The following is a 20,105-nucleotide window of genomic DNA, read 5'->3' as shown; positions in this document are numbered from 1 at the left end:
TAACCTTTGATGACGTTAACCAAGACACTCTCATAAAGAGTGGCTGTTGTGTATCTGGAGAACCTAGGGAGAGTCCAAACCCTTAAAGCAACAAGGTGCTCCCATATAAATCTGCACACGGGAGTCCATACTCTAACCAAAAATTTCAAAGTTCTCAACTCCATTGCTGGAAGACAGATCAAACAGTGAACAATGAGTTCCCAACCTCAGAAGAAAAGAGTGAAGCAGGATCACAACTTCATTTTATTAATGCCCTATTCCTTTAGTTACCGCACCTGAGGACTACTCTTAAAAAAATAAAAATCTAGAAATTGAATTGATGCTAAAAAGCTGCGAAGATGTGCTGCTCCAGGAAGCAGGGAGCCTGGAGCTGTCTGTATTGCAGGACTTTAAACTGGCAGTGCAGTAAGGAGACTGAGCACAGTTGGACTAAGCTGCCTGTGGGGAAATACCTGTTGCAACTTAAGAAGTTTGTAACTCTTAAGAATTTAGTTTAAAGTTTAAACTTTTTAAAGTTTAAACATTAAACTTTCTTACTGAGTTTAGTGTTCTTCCATCAAATGTTTCAGCCATTGCACAAGACCAGCAACTAGGAGGGGAGTATACCAGAGCTGTCACCTGCAGCTGAGGGTTGCCTAACTCAAGCCTCCAGTGCAGGGCAAAGCAGGCAGAGATTCGGAACTAAGCATTACTACACAAACCAAGAACTGGACTCATACTAACAATAAACAAATAGAAAATGAATTTGGAGGTGTGTGCAGGTTTGTGGGCTCAGATACCATCTGCAGCATGTTATTGCTGTACTACAGCTGTGACTGATCCAACTTGAACATCTGAAAGTCACCAACATGCCTACCAAACAAGTCCAGCCAGATCTCCAGAGAATATCCAGCGAAGCCACGCACGTTAGGCTCTGGGTTTATACAACAAGAAATCTGAACACAGGCTGTAGGTGAAGGTAAAGCCCTTCTATGTCAAAGACAACAAAATGGTATATTTATTAAACCAAAGACTGCTAAATTCCATGCTGTTGGCTCCATTTATGTTCCGCAAGACTGACGGTTTTCCAACATGATCCCAGAATATGCTTTCCCGAAAACAATCCCTGATAAGCTGGTGGGCAAAGAAAATTATGCAATTATTCTCCACATCCTTACAAATCTTTTACAGCACTTAATAATACAATCTATGTATGAGCAAAGAAATGTAAACAGCTTCAGATATGGGTTGATATAAATAAAATGGCTTTTACTTTCCCTACAGATAACTTTAGATACTCCACATAATATAGAAATTGTTCAAGGAGAATCCTTTTGCCGACAGAGGAGAACAAGGCATTTGTTTAGCACTATCACCATGAGGCCTGGGTGAAAATACACAGAACGGTATCCTGATAAAGCTGCAAAGAATTCAGTTATGAAAGGGTATTTCCCACTTCCAAATTTTGCTAGGACACCTCTAAGTTTTTATTGACTTTCATTAAAAAAAAAAAAAAAAAAGATGCTACTTCTCAACAGATACAGGAAGTTGGACCATTACATCCTCTCTCTCCTGTTGACTTCTCTCTAGAAGAATCATTCATCCAAAAGTATGCAAGATGCTTTACAGAGCAGAGCTTATAGCCTCACAGCTTCCAACAGTCAGTAAAAGAAAGGAAATAAACAGGAAGAGGATCAGGACACCTTTACAGAGTTATTCCAGAAATTATTCTATTTAAATACAAATAATTTCTTTGGGATATTACAGAACAGACAAGCTTTAAAGTGGTGGAGGACTTGCACAAGAGATTCTGACTTTGTGAACTAAGATGACACTGTTTTAGGGACTAGAACAATGGGGAGAGGCAGAAACAGCTAAAGACAAACCAGAATATTGAGTCTGGTATTACGGACAAGTGGAAACAGAAGAAAAATAGCAAAGAATAAAGATGTAAAAGCGAAAGGCTTTTAACTGGTCTTTGAAGACATCGTTAAGTTCAACACGGTGCAGGAAGGAGAGTCAGAGAAGGACTTTAAAAAGGAACCTTAATTTTCATATTGAAATGCAAGGAGGTTTTAAAAAGCTAGAGTCCAAATAGAATGGAAGTAGGTAACAAAAAAACAAATGCATTGAAATAAAAATCTGCCAAAAAGTACACAGAGAAGTCCAAAAATTATGGAAGCAAAAGTGATTTAATACTTGAACTTCTAACGTTAGAATCCAATCCAATAAAGCACGTCATCCTACATCAATTTCAATGTACTGAATTCCCAAATGTCAGTGAAGTTTTATTTTTTGCAGTTCCAAAGCTCCAGCATCCTAATATAGCAGGGATACCCTGCTGTGCTTGTAGCTCAATATAGATGCAAATTGAGATAAGCACCATGAACTATCAGGGAAATATAATTTTGTTTTACACACAATTAGTTCTTGTAGTTCTTAAAACTGTCACCTCAGTTATCCTTTTTTTCCTTTCCATTCTGTTGCACTTACCTGTTATAAATTCACACACGGAATACAAATCACACCATGGTTCCATCTCTAACACTATGAATGTTTACTGGACCTGACATAACAGACCAAATTCCAGTGTGGGAAACACTGAAAAGCCTTCCACCATAACTGTATTTTATGCATTTATCCAGATCCTTCTCCAGCTGAGATCCAACCCTAAGTTAGTAAGTTAAGCAAAACCAGAACAACTAAATTACATTATCTACAAGGACACATGATGGTATTCTACACCAAACCCACTGTAACTTGTGAGGTTTACATAAAACACATCATTTTTTCCCAAAAACAGTAATTTTAGTGCCATTCTAAGCCTCTTTCTCAAGTTACTGCCACAAAGAAAACATACAACTACATGATTTACAGGAAAAAGACAGAGAGGAAGAGGGTCTATCAGCTATAAAGAGACTTCCTTTCTAGTCTCTGTTACTTATGCTGACCTGAATTAAGAGATATATGGACTAGAAGTGTCCTCCTAGGTAATACAGAACTGTACTAGAAAGACTTGAGCAAAAAACTGACTTAACAGTTGTGATTTTGTAATCAATATTTGAAATTCAGTGCTACGCAGCCAAGAAAAAAGTTGTTTTTTTGTTTGTTTGTTTGTTTTTTTTTTGTTTTGTTTGTTTTTGTTTGTTTTTTTTTTTTTTTTTTTAATTTTTTCTTGCATGTTTTTCTTTGTTTTGTCTCATTTTCTAATTTGCCCAGTGAGGTTGTGGATGCCCCATCCCTGGAGGCATTCAAGGCCAGGCTGGATGCGGCTCTGGGCAGCCTGATCTAGTGGGTTGGCAACCCTGCCCAGAGCAGGGGTGGGGGTTGAAACTAGATGGTCTTTAAGGTCCTTTTCAACCCAGGCCATTCTATAATTCCATGATTCTATGAATTTGTCTGTTCAAGTGTCCCTAAACCAAAGGTCACCCCCCAGAAAAACCTCACATCTTCACGAAAAACATTACCGTTAATGTTGTCACAGTAGTAAAAGTGTTCATCGTTTAGCGAAGGGCATGCAGCAACTAAATCCTGCAGGCCTGCCCCAGTGACAGTGAGACAACCCGAGAGGTTGAGGTGTTCCAAGTGTGGCAGTCCTCCTCCCAGAGTCAGCGCCCTGTTAACAGACAGAAGAGAGGCATTAAGAGTTTGCACAGCACTAGACTGACTTGTACTCCACTATGTCACCAGTCACCAATTTACTAGCAGCTTGTAACAAAAGCACACCTCTAATGAATGATTTAGCTTTAAATCTGGCAGTCTGGCACCCTATGAGGTGCATCACCCTTGCAGCTGCGCAACAGGCCTGAAAAATGAACCACTCCCTACAGAAAGTAACAATTTCCTTTGACAGAAATGGACTGAAGTGGGAAATCACTTTGTTCATTGTTCATTAATGACTCCAGAGATGACCACTTATTTCAAAGAACTGGCATGACAAGCTTCTCCAAAACACTACTGATTTCTGGTGAGTCTTCCAAGGTGAGGTGTATTTCTCAACCCATCCTGAAAACGGAAATAGAGAATTGATGTTCGCAATTTTTGGTGCATAACACTTCCGAAAGCTTAAGTATAACTTTTTGGTTCAAGTGATTTTGGAAACCAAATTTGTATTTTCTTAAGTCTGCCAAATCTTTTAAGTCTGCCAACACACCACCACATTACTCTGATGAAGTTTGCTATTCTTCCTCCAAGTAAAGAAGAATTACTGGTTGCTGATAAAGCAGCCTCACAGATATATTACATCTGACCAAACACTTTGTGCCAGCCTGCTTGTTTCATTGGGAGTTCACGGGACAGCTAAGCAAGTTAATCTGAAAAAAAAAAAATACCACCACACCACAAGCTTGAACCAACATGCATCAGATTCAAGCCGAGGCATTTTCAGTTTCACATCCTAAGAGCACGGGTGTACAACCTTCTCCCATCAGAAGATGGAAACAGAACTGCTAATAGCAGAACCAACTAGCAGTTTATATGAAATGAACTGGCAAATATAGTATTAGGAGATGTCATTATCCTGGTAAGTGCAACAAACACTTGCTGCAGAATACAGTCTCAATTCTTGGTATTCCCTCATATCCAAAAAGCACTGAGAAGCCAGCACCACAACTAAACCCTTCCTGTGACTCAAGGATCAAGTATTACTTTGGTGCAAGAGGATGCAGCCATAAAAGAAGGCCAGCCACATGCAGCACTGCCTACTCCTCATCAAGTGAGCCACACTCAGCAGCACCAGGCTGCTCCAGTGCTCGGACAGCATCAGGCTCAAAGACAAAGCACAGCTAACTGAAGTGAAAGCTTAACTACCAAAAGAGCTGCAAAGAGACATTTGAACAGCTGGCACTTCTGAGTTCTTCATCAAATGGGGATGAAGCCTCTGGAGAGGCAAATCAATGCCAGCAGCGCCCCATGTATTCTCTGTTGACTACGGCATACGGTACAGGTAGGCATAAAGCCTTCACATTCCAAGCAGCTCTAATTAGTCCCCAGAGCTATTTACCACACATCTGAGCGAGTGACTTCAAGTATTTCAGTCTTGTCCCATTTTCATTATGAAGCAATAACTGCACTTTGCTGACACAATGTAAAATATCAATTACATATCACACATTGCAAATTTTGTGACTTGTGAAGCTGGCTCAACGTTCAAGCTAACTTCAACTAATTTCTATGCTTTATACATTATATGAAGTTTTATGTGTTCTTATGCACATAAAAAGTTATGTCACCAGCCATACATGTTAAATGAGATGTTACTACAGTTTGTTTTTAAAGTTTCAAGAGTATTAAAAAGTTTAGCAGACATAATGGAAAAAGAGTGAACCAACGCTGAATTTCCTAACAAGAAATTACTACAAATCAAATACAGAAGTATAAATAAATACTGTCCATTTGCCTACTGCAAATGAATTTACCAAAGTACTTTATTCCAGGGAAGATGTCAAAAAAAGCTTTTTAGAATCCTTTTACTCAAGGGTGAAGTTGGAGAAAGTTTTCAAGTCTGGTACCATAAATATTTTGAAATGGATGCAAAGATCACTTAAGACTTACCAGATTTTTTCAGTAAAAATATTTATACTGAAACTAGGCCGATATAACCCAGAGCAACCAACCCAACTGCAACAAGTACCAATAAAAACCCTACTGCAGCGAAATAGCTCAGAAATGTCTTTTCACCTGAGAGCACGGTCTGTGATCTGGTAACACCCAGACAGACTGAGAAACTGAAGAACTCGTGCAGTCTCTTCATCTGGTTTTTCACTCCCAGAGTATGCTAAGTCTTTTTTCTCTGACTGTTTAGTCCTTATTGTTTTCCTACACAGTGCAGAGGACTCTGGAAGTGCTTGAATAGTTCTTAGTGCCGTCCCAGCACAACAAAATGAGTGACCGCAGTAAATCAAGTCAGTAGAAGCACAGTGCTGCTGCCACCCTCTAGTCCTTAAGCCATAAATGTCTCTACTGCAGCAAGATGCAGAACAATTAATGGGGGATGTTGGTTCCATGAGGCAAAACCCTTCAACATTTCTGTGTCTCCACTCTGCAGCATCTTCGATGTCAGCTAAATCATCTGCATCTAGCATCCACACATACGCAGAACTGAAGTTTTCTGAGCTGTCAGGGTCAGTCCAATGATGCTCACTGTCTCTCCCTTCAATAAAGTCTTCGTTGTTGATTTCATGCAAACAATTATACTTCTTGCTGGACTGCAGAGTAATCTCTCTGTTTTTCCACAAGGTCTTAGCATTCCTGTTTCTGCAGCCTTTCAGAAAACCCCTGTTATGGTGAGTTGATATGATGCCCAGAGCTCTGGAAATCCTCTCTATTGCCACGTCCGTGATTTTTTCACATCCAGACAGATCAAGGTGGCGAAGATTTTGACAACAACCAAGTGAAGACCAACTGAAATCAGAAGAAACAAATGACTTATGTTTGCTCAGAAACAGCTGTTATGGATAAATATACAAAAAAAGATTAAATAAGGGAGATAATTTATTAATTCACAGATTAGATAAAGAAGTCCGTATTTGTTCAACATGTAGTAATTTTTTAAATACAGCAGACCAAACACATATGGGACAACAACTTCAAAAAGCAGTTTCTGCCATGCATAATGCTGGTACCAAGAGCCAAGTAACTTAGAGAGATCATACAGTTCACTTTTTTCAGCTTTCCAAGAAGTTAACTTACTGAATTAGTAAAATCCACAAAGAAAAGAAACGTGAGGTGTAGTATTCAGTTCAAAGTATTTTAATACTTCTTTCCTATTTGAGTTTAAGATTGCCTGTTTATCCATACTCAAGTATCAGTGCACTTAGACCCTATGTCTTTCTCTCAAGAACTTTCCACTTGTTTCAGAAAGAATAGCTGAATTCCTGAAGCATGCTTTGTGTATGCTATTAATTATCCCATAGAGGTGATTACTCCTAGATTGCTATGGAAACAGACCTTGACATTAATGCAAACTCACCCCTTCAGCCTTGTATTTTTCAACTGAAACTGAAATTAGATCTGCAGTACCATTGCTGCATTATTAACTACAACAGTATATAGCTGATTTAACCTTTGCCTATTCACAGTTAATGTTTTCCATATATGATTATTTTCATTTACAGCAAACCAAATCCATTTTCTCAAATTACACATTTTAAGGCTGGAAATACAGATATAAGGAGGGACCGAGAATCTAAATTTCATGGGAGACTGACACAAAAAGATCAAGTTCTGAAGCATGCAAATTCCATAAAGGCCTTTATTTCAGTTAAATCTTCTACAAGCTACCATGCCGGTAACATTTTGTGTTGTTAGCACACACAACTTGAGAGCACTGTATGATTAAATTGCTGCACATAAACAGCCACTGAGTTGCAGTATCACGTTAAGACTCGTTTGTGCTGGCTCCATATTTATGCATCATCCCACTGGTTTTAATGAAATTTCTGCAGACTTTTGTAAAACTCAGGAGTCCACAGTAATACACCTAGGCCCTAGAACTTTCCCCACCATTTGATCAGCAACTTAAAAAGCAGTATTCCAAATGCTATTGGCTGTATCGGACCAAAAACTACAGTAATTAACTCCCAAAATTAAATCTATGAAAAAATTAAAGTTGTTAATGTTATACATAACAATTTAATTTTGTGTTATCTATACGTTGATAAATTTGTAATAGTTAAGACAAGATAGTAAATAGCAAAGCAGAACTTGGTAATGGCCGTTTCATTCATTTGTTGCTCTGGTCTAGTCCTTTGTTCTGTGTGAACCCTGACCGATTTATTTCGGTCTCATGCTGGCAATGGAGTAAGGACACACTTGAATGTCTTCCCCCTTTTTATTTATTTTTAAAAAACAACCATTAGCTAACCTTTCAAATGCAGAGTCTGAAATATCAGTTTGAGTGAGATCCAAATATTCCAAGTTGGGACAAAGCTCCAGGATCTGTCTAACCTGGAAAAGGAAGAATAATCAGCAAAGTCTAGCCAAGGTTGCAAACAATGTCAGAGACAACATATGAATTTACATTCTTTTGAATTGCAACTTGTTTTCACAACCAGTGTGCTTTAAACTCGGGCACAACGGTTATTAATTCCAGGCTGCACAGCCACAATTATTAAATGCTGGTTTCAAGTTACATACCATTTTGCTAGACACTGCAGAACTGTAGGCTAGTACTAATGTCTTCACTGAGGAGCCTACATGTGGGAGGACATTTTGAATTAAGCCATGAAGCAAACGTTTTTCCATTTGTGCTATATTAATGGCAAGTGAATCTTCAGCTGCTTCTTCTGAAAAATTAGAAAAAAAAAAAGAGGAAGACTTAATATTGTAAGTCATTTGGAATCTACACTGTCAGCTTACGTTACAGAAGTTACCAGAAAACCAAAGAAAGCCTAACAAAGCTTAGGGCTTAGGTTTCAGAAAGTACCCTACATCAAAACTTCTGCTGAATTCTAGTTCCATATGTCAGCCCCATCTTTAAAATCTTGTTGGTCTTTCCAACAATCCTGAAGATTTTAACACCAACAGCAAGTAAAAATAGTAAAAGACTTAACAGAAAATTAACATTTAAGGACTCTGAGAAACATTTACTACAGACTATGAACTATTCAAAGCAGTCTGGGGCAGCTATTTCCACTGACTTGATTAATGAATTGAAATACAACATCATGGGGCATTTCACATCCCATGATGTAAAAGCTTATGACAAGTTTTACTTTCAATCTAGAACACATTAGGATGCAGTATGATTCACCCAAACTTTCTAGAAGATAAAGTCTTTTACCTCCTTCCTAACTCCAGAAGTATCCCCATAACTCTTCTTTCACCTGTGCTCATGGTTGCTACCTCCTAGATGAGCTATTTCAGCACATCAATACCAGCTGCCTTTTTGTTGTCAATGTCTCCCCTGTATTCTCATCAATCTGAGAGTCAGGATGAAAATAGGGAAAAAGTGCACTCCTTTCAGGAACACTAAGTAGTTCCTAGACAAAACTTCTTTTTTACCGTATAAATCTACTTGGCTAAGAAAGCATTTAATCTAGATAAAAAAGTAAGTGTTGCTGTATCTGTCATTGATTCCATGTACATAGAATCAACTATAAAAAAATGGTAGTTGGAATTGATTTTATACGAGGAGACTCCATTTTATGAGTTTATTATAGCTGTGTAATCTGTAGAAAAAAAAGAACTTCAGAAAAGAACTAAGGTCTAAGAACTTCAGAACTTAAAAATCAGAATTTACTTACCAGATTCATCTATGTCAGCATCTTCATCCCATTCCTGGAAAGCACGACTTTCATCTTTCCTATTTTTCACCCATTCCTCATCAGGTTCTGTCTCAGTATCTGCTGCAGGACCACTATACCAATCACCTACTCACCAAGAGAGAGAGATGAACACAAACTTTTCTCATTAGAGCAGAAAACAGCAATAACTTCTCAGTATACTGTGACTTATCTAACCATATGAAATAAAAAAATTTTGCACTTGTCTCAACTAAGGTTGGCCTGACCCTGGACATAAGTCATGTTTGGTTGATATTTTAAAGCTAGAGATCCCTGAAACAACTGCAGTACCATTACACAGATCATTGCCTATCATGCTATTCCTGAGACATGCCTTCTGTCCTTATTTCCTTAGAAGGGACCAATGATTGCAGAAATAACAAAAATGATTATGGAGTATCTGGATTGTGCAAGTGCTAAGTTCTTTATGGTCACTAAATTAACCACAAGCTTCTTGTTTAGCACTGGGTTTGAGGCATTTCTGTTTTCCTTGGGAAACTCACAACCATATAGCCCATCAGAATGTATTTTATTAGCCCGTTTTTAGTCACTGCACATGACAACTCCATGAGCACAAACCCCAAATCCCAGAAGGAGCCTACTTACAACAGCTGTACAACTCAATTATAATCTATATGACTAATCAATAGATAATCATTTTCTAGAACATCTGGATGAACACAAGTATCAGGACAGCTCTGTTTTAGCTGTGAGGGAATCCCATTATCACCAAGAGCTACTGCACAGGCACAAGCTATGGGTATGCTGTAGTGTTGGGCTCGGGATAAGTATGTCTGCTGCCTCCCTTAGTGTAGGTATACTTGAGACAGGAAGAGCTTATCCCACTAGTGAGGTAGTGGGAAACCCTATTATCCCACAAAAAAGAGCAACCCCTGTTTAATAGTTTCTTATTCGAACAACACAGACAACAAAATCCTAACTATTTGTCAACCAACTGAAGGAAAAGGCTTTGGTGACATTTCTCATCTGCTTTATCCCACCTTCGTAATAAATACAGAGAAAGCCTCAAAAACCCTGCCTGTGTGAGAAAAAAGTTAAAAATTAAACCAAGCCTGTAAATATATATTTTTTTAAACACCCCCCTCCCCTCCCAGCAGTAATTCCTATCTGAGAAGCTTCCACCCAGTTTAGAGCACTTCTCCACAAACGACTGCATTAGCAAGTATAGACAGTACGTCATGGGAATGGCTTCCTGTTGTGCCAAAACCAGGTTCAGGAACAGGCCAATTTAAGCAGATGCCAATTATCTCTTCTGTGTGGCATGTAAGTATAAAGTTAACTAGGATTCAGGTGCAAATTCAACGAATTAGAACTCTGAAACCCCCCCCCACATACCCGCTCCAGCTCTGGGACCAATCTATTATTGTAAGTCAGATTCATTCAGCCAAAAAAATTAATTCCGAACAGAAAGTCATTTAACTCCTCTCTGCCCTGTACAGACTTTAGAAGCCATAAAGGTACAGAGAGAAAAAAAAAGAGTTCTTAGCTCTTAGGTCAATAATTTAAGTTTTAAACTAACTTTATTAATATCTTAAAAGACATGAAATACTGCTTATTAAAAAACACATTCAGCTCAAACACAGGCACAGCATCAATTGTGTAGCCTGCAATGCTATACTCCAGTGATTGTTTAATATTCACACACGTCTGGACAAATACTAATATTTATATTTTAAGCTACAGATACACCCCGATGTCTCTCATAACTGGCCTTAACAGAATACAGAGTATTTTGTCTGTTTGAACAGGTGCTTTTGCAAACATTATGTTTCTCAGCGGAAAATTTTAAAGAACACAAGTCTGACGAACAGAAGCTGGAGCACACCACCTCTTAGTCCTTACTGCAGTACAAGGTAAGATATTTAAAGAACCAATAATAAAGCTAGCATATGCAGTTTCTTTGAAGTTTGTATATAAAAAGCAAGAATAGGTTACAATGAAGTGCTACAACTCTGTTGTTCTGAACTTCAACTCTGCAGTTAGGTGTGAGTCACAAGGCATACAAGGAAAACATACTAGTCAGGAACCGACAAAAATATATTTTATCTCTACCTAGTAACACAATAATATGAAAATATTACTGAAATAGTAGCAGTATTTAAAACTCAAAACCCCTTACACTATAATTAAGATGTGGTACTAGTGAGCATGCTTGTTAACATTAACTGAAGACAACAACCCTCAGGAAAACTAATAAACAGTTTGCATGTAAGAGCTATTCATAAGCGATGACCAACTCAGTGTTTCTTTTCTTCATGCCTCCATCTTGCTGGTTTTTTTGTTGTTGTTGTTTTTTATTGATGCTGCTTGTTTGTTTTTTTAATTCAACCAAGTTTCAAGACAGCCCCCCTGCAAAAAGCGTGCAACCTTTCCGAAACGCTCAGCTTTCAGGATCATTGTATGACATGACAGCTGATAAAACATTATTTGCTATTGCCTCAAACTCTGTAATTGACATGCTTTCAAAGAAATAATTAAATTTAACTTACCTCTGGCCCAGCGAACAGGATAAAGATGCTTCCAAAGAGATCCAGTTTTAGCCAACTGTGACCATTCAGTGCTTACTTGACTACACTGACATAACTCTTGGGGGTTAAGGTAACTGAAAATGGTCACCATTACTTCAGGAGGAAGATTAGTAATATTTGTGGTGTGCCCTGTTACTTCAGTTTCTGAAATATAGAAAGTTTGTGTTAAGTAAATCCTCATAGCTTTAAATAATAACGATGTAACTACATTTTGACTACATCAATGAAAAACGTATTAAAGTATTTAAAACAATTGTTTGATAAAAGAAAAGAAGAAAACAGGTGTTGTTTTGTCTTTAAAAAGCTTCCTCTTTAATACCACCTTCAAAAAAAAAAGCTTAGTTTTCTGTTTGCCATTTTCCCAACTGGCTAGTTCTTCCCCCGCCCCGCAACTCCGATCCCACAAGACTCCAAGAAAGCCCTAGACAAAAATAAACTGCTCATACTCTACCACAGCAAGATAGCAAATACTGCTTTCATAACTGGAAAGCTTTAAAAATATGCCTTATGTCATACATGATATATATACCTGCTTTGCCAGATTCCCAATAAATAGTATCAGCACACAAAGTCTGCCAGCTGGGCCCACTCTCACTGAAAGCACTCAACCTCTTGACTGGGACACAGCAAGAAATCCATACTTAGCTGTTTGTAGCTGTCTTTTTTATTTCAAGCTTTAACTGGAAATATAAGCAATTAAGGTGGCACTAAATATTAGGTCAGACACTAAAAATCAACTACTATAACCTATACTTTAATGGACAACAGCAGGAACCATCTCCAATAGCTCTCCTGTATTGCCACGGTACCTAAAGATCTGTAAACTAACATATTTAGTGCTTTGGCTAGGTATGGGTTTTTGTTTCTTTTTGCTGTTTTAGAGATTTTTCAATGCCTTGTACAAAGTCAAATTACTTGAGAAAAAAAAATATTTCCAAAATGTTTTTAGGAGTCCTTAGAAATAGCAGATTTCACGTACTTTGTGTCCTAATTTGTAAGACTTTACTGTGAGACACGGACCAGGTTTCTCTTCTTTGCAGAAAAGCTTCAAAGGTAACCATAACAAAAATAATTTGCCCTATCGTAATCTGTTACTACTTCAAAAACAAAGATGTGTAACTCCAGTTTCAATTGATGAATCAATGTATTCATCTGGATACCTGGCAAGTCATTGCAGACACTACAGGGAATTTCACACTAAAATTCCACTACAACTGCACACTACAGCTGTGATATTTTCTTCCTTTTCTAAGAAGGAAAAATACATTCCACTTTCCCTAAAGTCTAGAACACAGCTGTTGCAGAGTTGGTACTGTCTCAAAACTGCAATTCCAGCTAGACATAATAGCAAGCAAAGCCATAAAGCTACTTTTGTCCTATTCAGTTGTTCAGACTCAAACAGTATTTCACACCATAAACAGCAACGTTTTCTGAAGGCTTGACCTGAAGGGTAGAAAATAACCGGTTCAGTAGTTCAAAAGTCAAGTTTCATCAAAGAAATGGTTCCAGAACAGAGTTTTTCTGATGAGAGCACCACACCTTATCAAAACCAAAGAGTAAGCTATTTGTCAGTCTCACCCCAGTATTACACTTCTGGTACATTAATCCTTCTTCCTTGGTACATTAACTCTTCTTCATTTGTTAAGAGTGAGAACAGTAAGCATGGAGGATGCAGGCTGTTTCAACAGTCAGAATACAAGCCTGAAGTGCACATCAGTAGCATTTATTCTAAGTTTCATCAGGAAAGGTAGAGTTAGATGAATGCAAATTAAACATCCACTTTCAGAATGCACATTTCATCTGACCTACTCACACACTGTACAGATTCATACCCTTGCACTAACTCCACAAACACAGCTCCTTCCTTTCCGATTCCCCAGATTAACTGTAAATATCGTTAGTTGACTAACTATTCTCTGTTACTAAACCATCAGTAAAAAAAAGCTTACAAAACAGGCCTGAAAAACAACTATTAAAGGCTGGGTCTGCAAACAGAAAACATAATTTTTATGAGAGCATGAAATTAAAATTTAAGTGTTGTTTCTACCTGTTTATTGTATCAAGTATTATCACGGGAGGGAGGAAAGGGGAAGAAGTCTGAGAAAAGATAAACAGTATCAGATACAGTGACGTTTGCCAAAAGCCTGTATGATACAATAAGTCTTCACGTTTCAAAACTGTTTTGAAGAAATTTCTATTTTACAAAAATTATTTTAACTAAAGTACTGTACTGGTAGATATGCCACTGGTGTGGCTTTTTAGGCAAAAACTGCTTTCACTTTAATTAAATGCTTCACCTTGATCTGCCTTCTCATCCACAGAATACTTAAAGACCTTCTGAAGCTCTTCAGCTTGATTCCACTTACTAAGACCTCTGAATTCTGCAGCCTCCTTTTGTGAGCAGTGTTGTGCAATTACTTTCTTCTTAATATCTTTCAGTTCTTCATAAGTAAAGTATTCCATCAACATTGGCTGAAAAACCTAAAGCAAAAAAAAAAAAAAAAAAGCGCCGTGCTGACACAGATCTACCAAGACAGAAATTTCCTGTTTCCATTCCTCCCCAAGCAAAACATGGCGTACGTAGATGGTCCTGTCCTTAGGTTCATTCCAGTTTTAAGTTCTAACCCTGTGCTTGCCAATGGGTCCCTGAAGAGCCTCAGGCACGCTGTTTACCTGTTTTCCCCAACAGAAAAGGGAAGTGACTAAACTAAGCAACTTATCAATGTACTCACACGCAATGCAAAGTGGCAAGGCAGAAAAAACATGAGGGAAGATTTCTCTTAGACCTCGGAAGATTTGTTCTCTCCAGAAGATGCTTCCCACTTTTTGGATACCCATAAATCATCAGACTGGCAGTACTAGTCTTTATGTTTCAAATATAGGTCAGAGGCTGTTTGGGAGTGTCAGTTTGAGTCATGAAGCACTGGTTTGTAGGACTTCTTTTAAGTTTTGCTAGGCCATATGACAATTGCACTTTCTTTTGGACTTATACTCTTTCACATTTAGAAGTTATAAAACACGTACCATAATTTTAAGAGCGAATAGTATTTTAAAGCTTTTTTCCTTTTTTTTTTTTTTTTTTTTTTTAAAGAAAAGGGAAGGAAGACTTTTTTTCTTTTTAATATTTTCACAGGTCTAGCAAGTCACAATAATGGTACCAAACTTACAATAATGCATTCTGTTTCTCTTACTTATTGTTCCCACAGTTTTACAATTTTCAGGCACCTTAATACTACATCATCTGTTCTTATAAATGGATTGTTTTATACTGTTAAACCATCTGTACGACAACATCATGAAACAAATTAAGCGCAATATCATGTTTAATACTGATGCTGTTCCTCTTTACCTGAGCCCTACTGTGATATTCTGGATACTTCATGTAACCAAACCCCTGCTTAAAGGTTATTTGTAACAAAAACAATTGCATGTATACATATGTATGTAACACAAACCTTGATTATCCCTCTCATTATATAATCATTTCAACTTTTCAGCAGTATTTTAATCCACCACCATCAGTCAAAAGGAGGCAATAGCATACCATGTGTCAAGTAACTTCCTGGTAAGCAGCTACACCTGCTGTGAACAAATTCCAGCCCCAGTGGACTTGTTACCAACTTTCAGAAGGACCAGGATTTCACCATAAACTTTCAATATATTCACTGTTCTAGAATGTGTCACATACCATTTACAGAACACAACAATGACACCACAGTTCTGAATGCAAATTGAGTTTTGTTTTGTTTTTGTTTTTTACACAATTCTGTTTTAATTATTATGCCAGTCTCTTAAGGCCTTTGTCTCCGCACAGTCATTTCAAACCACAAGGAAGATCAGCGTACTATTTGAGAACTACATACCTCCTCTTCCTCTTTCATATGAGGAAGGAAATCCCTGGTAAAGGCTTCCAATCTTTCCTTCAGCTGTTTCGCATAGTTTAGCTGTTCATATTCATTCTGAAAAGAAAGAAAAGATTTAACTTATCTAACCCTGTCCATCCATTCAGGGGTTGAACTATTAGACAAACTGGTATTTCAACACAAAGACCATGTATGCAGTACGTTCTGTGATGCTGTTTGCTGTATTTAGTGGTAAGAATGCGTTAACTTTAAGTTTCTTGACAAGCTGGCAGTCTGTATTGATCTGCTTCTAGGCAGAACAAAGTATTCCTTTCCTGCCCGATTCCAGTTTATTTTCTTATCAGATATGAATTAGCTTGTCTAATCATATTTTCACTTTAGAGCAAAGACCTGAAGCCTGCCAATCTACAGTCAAACTCGAAGTTCAAAGTAGTTAGACTAATCTAAATATTTGCATATTTTGCCCAAGAATTCTTCCAGAATATAGTAATTCCATTTCATCTTCTAACTGCATATATTTTACATAAGTTACTCTACTATCAAGCTTCAAAATTATAATCATAAATTATAGTCCTATGGGTTTTCCATGTAAACGTACATGTATTTACTTTTGAAGTGGAAAGAACTTCAAAATAGAGATGTGACTTTAATATTAAATTTCTTCCAACCTCATCTATCAATTTGTTAGCTTGTTCTTTGTGCCAGCAATAAGTTGGTTCTTTAGCCTGTCCCATAATTGCAACATACAGAAGTTCCTCATAGTTCTTACAGTAAACATTGTAAGTTTTTCTTTTCAAGCTTCTACAACATTAAGAAACCCTATTACAGGAAAATCCTAAGCTATGACTTTAAATCAAACTAATCGCAGAAAAAAAAGTTAGACAATTAACATATCTAAAGGAAGTTAGAAAAAGTCTTTTTTTCCATATAAGAAGTCAATACAAGCAACAGAATAACACTAACACCCTATTATAGAGGCTATAACACAAATCCAAATGTTCATTTTCTTTCTCCTTCACATTCCTTTATGTTCTAATTCATTAACGGAAACAAAACAAATTTTAACGTTTGATATTCAAGGAAAAAAATTATGTGCAAGATTCTAGTTCAAAAACCACTCTGGATATCAAATATGCTGTTGATTGATTACATTTTACTATTTTGCTTACTGAAATACAGAACATCTATACATTTCTAAACACCACATTATTAATGGAGACTGTAGTTCTTAGAGTTAAGGAAGGGGGAGTTGAATTGTGTACCCTAGAGAAATGATACAACATGATCAAGATGAATTCCTCTCCAGCAGATTCCAACATGAAAAAGCCAGCTGGAGAAGGAACATGTGGAGTTACTCGAGGACTGGAACTCCAGCAGCATTACGGAGCAACGGATTACTGGCAGGAGTGCATTACTTGCCAACAGAATAAAACAATGCACTTTTTTCTCCCTAGGTCCTGTAATGATCTCCACTTGTGACAATAATACAGTTCTACGTGCCCCCCAGAAAAAATATCCAGGCTTTCCTAACAAGTTAATAAAAACTAGAGTTTCTAGTTAAACTGTTGCACCAAGTAGCAGAGCAGTCTTCATATTTGAAACTCTCACTCTGTCTCCAAGGTATCTCCAGTTATGCAGTGATGGACTTATCTCTATGCCACAAAATAGATCCCTGAGAATAGTTTTTACTAGAGGTTTAGTAACTGCAGTAAATGGCAAAAGAATTTCAGTCAGCAAGTGGAAAATCAAGTAATAACAGGTGTTTCTTTTCTTCCTAATTTATTTTTAGAGAAAATTAAGAAAAGTTGAGGCAAACTAACATGTAATCACAGCACGTTTTTCCTTAGGACAAATCCTTCTTAGAGTCTGCTTACCTTTACATTCTTTAACCCTTTCTCAAACAAGCTGAGCATCTCAGAGAGTTTGTTGTCCGAGTGCACGTTGTACACTGTCCGGCTCCGTTGCTGAAGCAAGCCAATGATACACTCATTTTCAATCTGCTCATGCATTTTGAATTCCTTGAACGTGGCATAGAGGGATTGCAGAAGAGCCCGGAAGTCATTGTTGTTGGAGAAGTTGGTCTTGGACAGCTAGGAGAAAGAAGAGCTCATAAAAATCAACGAACAAGAACATATCAAGGTCAAGTTAAACCATTAGAACAGGTATTAGATCCTGTTATTCATTGCTCCCATTACTTTCAACATAAAAGCTGAAAACCTTCTGTTATAAAGAAAATGTCAAAAATGAGATTTGAGTGAGCAGTTCAAGCAAGTCACTTCAAAGACATCAAAAATTAGGGTAATTAATGCTCTTGAAGCTTCCAATCTTCAAGCACAAGAGATTAAGATCACATATTCAAGTACATATATAGGAACACATCGTTTTTAATAAAAACTTCCCCATAATTTAGCTAATTGTTGCAACAGAATGTAATTTAAGACAACTTCTTCCAGACACAGGCAGAATTAATACTGGTACTTGAATAGATTAGCAAAGATTTCTAACATCCATGTATTAATATGACTTTGGGAACTATTTAGAGAATTTTTTAAGTATTTTAAACTTTATGGCTGACTTGTCATTTTTATTTTTTAACAAGAACTGACAAGATTTTCATGCAAAACCCTCAAACTCGTTTTTTTTTTTTTTTTAAATCAAAAACTCATTACACATGGTTGTTTCACGTATAGGTTTCTTCTTACAGTTCATTAAAACAGTAAGCCATCCACAGTCAATTCTTAACTCCCAAAGTAAGCTACCCAAACGGTTTTACTACCATGTTGTGCTCTGTGAATAAGGTTAAGTAAACTAAGGGATTTAATTGTGCAATTCTTTGATTTCCAGCAGCAACTACGTAATTGTATTTCCCACTACAGGCTCTGAAAAAAAAAAAAAAAAAAAAAAAAAAACGAAGCTATAAACTTCAGAAACATTACAAGGAACTAATTACAAGATAACTGCAGAAGTTTCACAAGGCATAATGTATGCAATAATGTACACTTTGAGAAGAGTTTCTAATTGCCAAAAAGCAGATTACATTTAACCAGAAAAACGCTGAAGGCAACCCTCTCATTCCACAGAGATACAGAAAGCTTAAGACTGCAGTTAAGTAGCAGGGTAACTTTTAAAAAGGGAAGATTATCCTTGAAAGAGCGATGTTATTATAGCATTAATTTTAGGAAGCAAGAGTTGTATTTAAGGAACATAAACCAACCTTGGGAAACCCTGAAATAAACAGATGTAGGAAGATTTCCTGGCAGAAATCAAGGCAACCTCCCCAGCCTGGCAGCTAACCAAAAGGCCCAGCCACTTCCCGAGGTCTGTGTGCAGGTGCTCGCTGATAAGGCTGTTATCAGCCCTGGAGTTCACCTTACGTATGGCACAGAAGGAAGACTGAGTTTTAGCCGGGGCATAAAAACTGCATTAGCTGTTTGTACAGGTTTCCCATGGACTGAGAGCCAACAGATCAAGACAGCACAAAGACCTAAGTTACACGGTAGCCGTTTTTACATACACACATGCAGACACAGTCATCATAAACTGCATTTTCAAACTGTGTTTTCCTTTGGTGAACGTTAAAAAAAAAATATTTGGTATTTTTCCATTCTTATGTCTTATTCTGTGTGTGGCTTCAAGAACCACAGCCCAGAGCAGTACACAGAGCAAGCATTCTACAAGCAAAAATATTTTAATTCAATTCAGAAAACAACCAACTGAAGTATTCCAGAAGTGTTTTGGTCACAAAAAGAAAAAAATCCCAAAATTAAGATTTTTGTTGGAAATGGGAAACAGACACACATTTTCATATACTACCTTCATACCTCAATGCTAACCATAAGCTGTGACTCCCCAAACACCAATCACTCAGGAAACAGACCAAACGAAGGCACTGACCCGTTCTGGCAGCACAGCGTCACCTCCGGGCAGCCACAGCAGTGGCAGGGAAGAGCTGGAAACCCGCCAGGGCTTACACAATGCCCCAGCAGTCGTGCTGCCCGTACACTGCTGCGTGCTCTACTTGCACACAAGTAAAGCAACAGCCATTAGGAAAATGCACTGACTTAGCCTCAGCTGAGATCAAAAATAGGGTAAAATTAAATCTTTTTCAGTATCTTTCAGACCAGCTACCAACAGGTCATGATTGACCTTTCTGTTTGTGATGCTGTGTCTGGATATATTCCTCACCTTCAGCCATTTTTTCACTCTGACTTAAGTGATGGTGCAGCTTGCTTTCTGATACAGTATTTCCCTTCACTAAGGACTGTCTCAAACTGTTCATTCACCCCTTAAGGATGCACAATACCTGCAGTCAGTCCCAAGCACCCTTTTCCCCAAGAATCTTACTTGTTCCCAAAAGCTTAGCCTTTTGACTGATGTAAACACTGAGACAAGACTGATGAAGTGTGCAGCAGGAGGATTAGAGATAAATG

General features: G+C 37.6%; 1 protein-coding gene across 2 annotated transcripts in view; it reads right to left on the bottom strand.

Annotated features, from left to right (window-relative positions):
* The window catches only part of FBXL5 (F-box and leucine rich repeat protein 5), a 35,722-nt gene that overhangs the window by 5,015 nt on the left and 10,602 nt on the right, over positions 1-20,105 (bottom strand). Inside the window, exons 2-10 of one of the 2 annotated variants that reach the window (XM_084286094.1) lie at positions 17,550-17,765; positions 15,676-15,771; positions 14,110-14,293; positions 11,774-11,956; positions 9,225-9,350; positions 8,116-8,264; positions 7,844-7,926; positions 5,659-6,381; positions 3,447-3,595 (exon numbers count right to left, since the gene is read on the bottom strand). In XM_084286094.1, coding sequence (XP_084142220.1) covers positions 3,447-3,595; positions 5,659-6,381; positions 7,844-7,926; positions 8,116-8,264; positions 9,225-9,350; positions 11,774-11,956; positions 14,110-14,293; positions 15,676-15,771; positions 17,550-17,765 — 1,909 coding nt within the window. The remainder of the gene's footprint in view (positions 1-3,446; positions 3,596-5,658; positions 6,382-7,843; positions 7,927-8,115; positions 8,265-9,224; positions 9,351-11,773; positions 11,957-14,109; positions 14,294-15,675; positions 15,772-17,549; positions 17,766-20,105) is intronic. The other variant, XM_084286095.1, reaches the window with a different exon arrangement.

This window comes from Netta rufina (assembly GCF_964035555.1).
Source record: "Netta rufina genome assembly, chromosome: 4".
Taxonomy (NCBI): Eukaryota; Metazoa; Chordata; class Aves; order Anseriformes; family Anatidae; genus Netta; species Netta rufina.
This window is presented reverse-complemented; position numbering and strand designations above follow the sequence as displayed.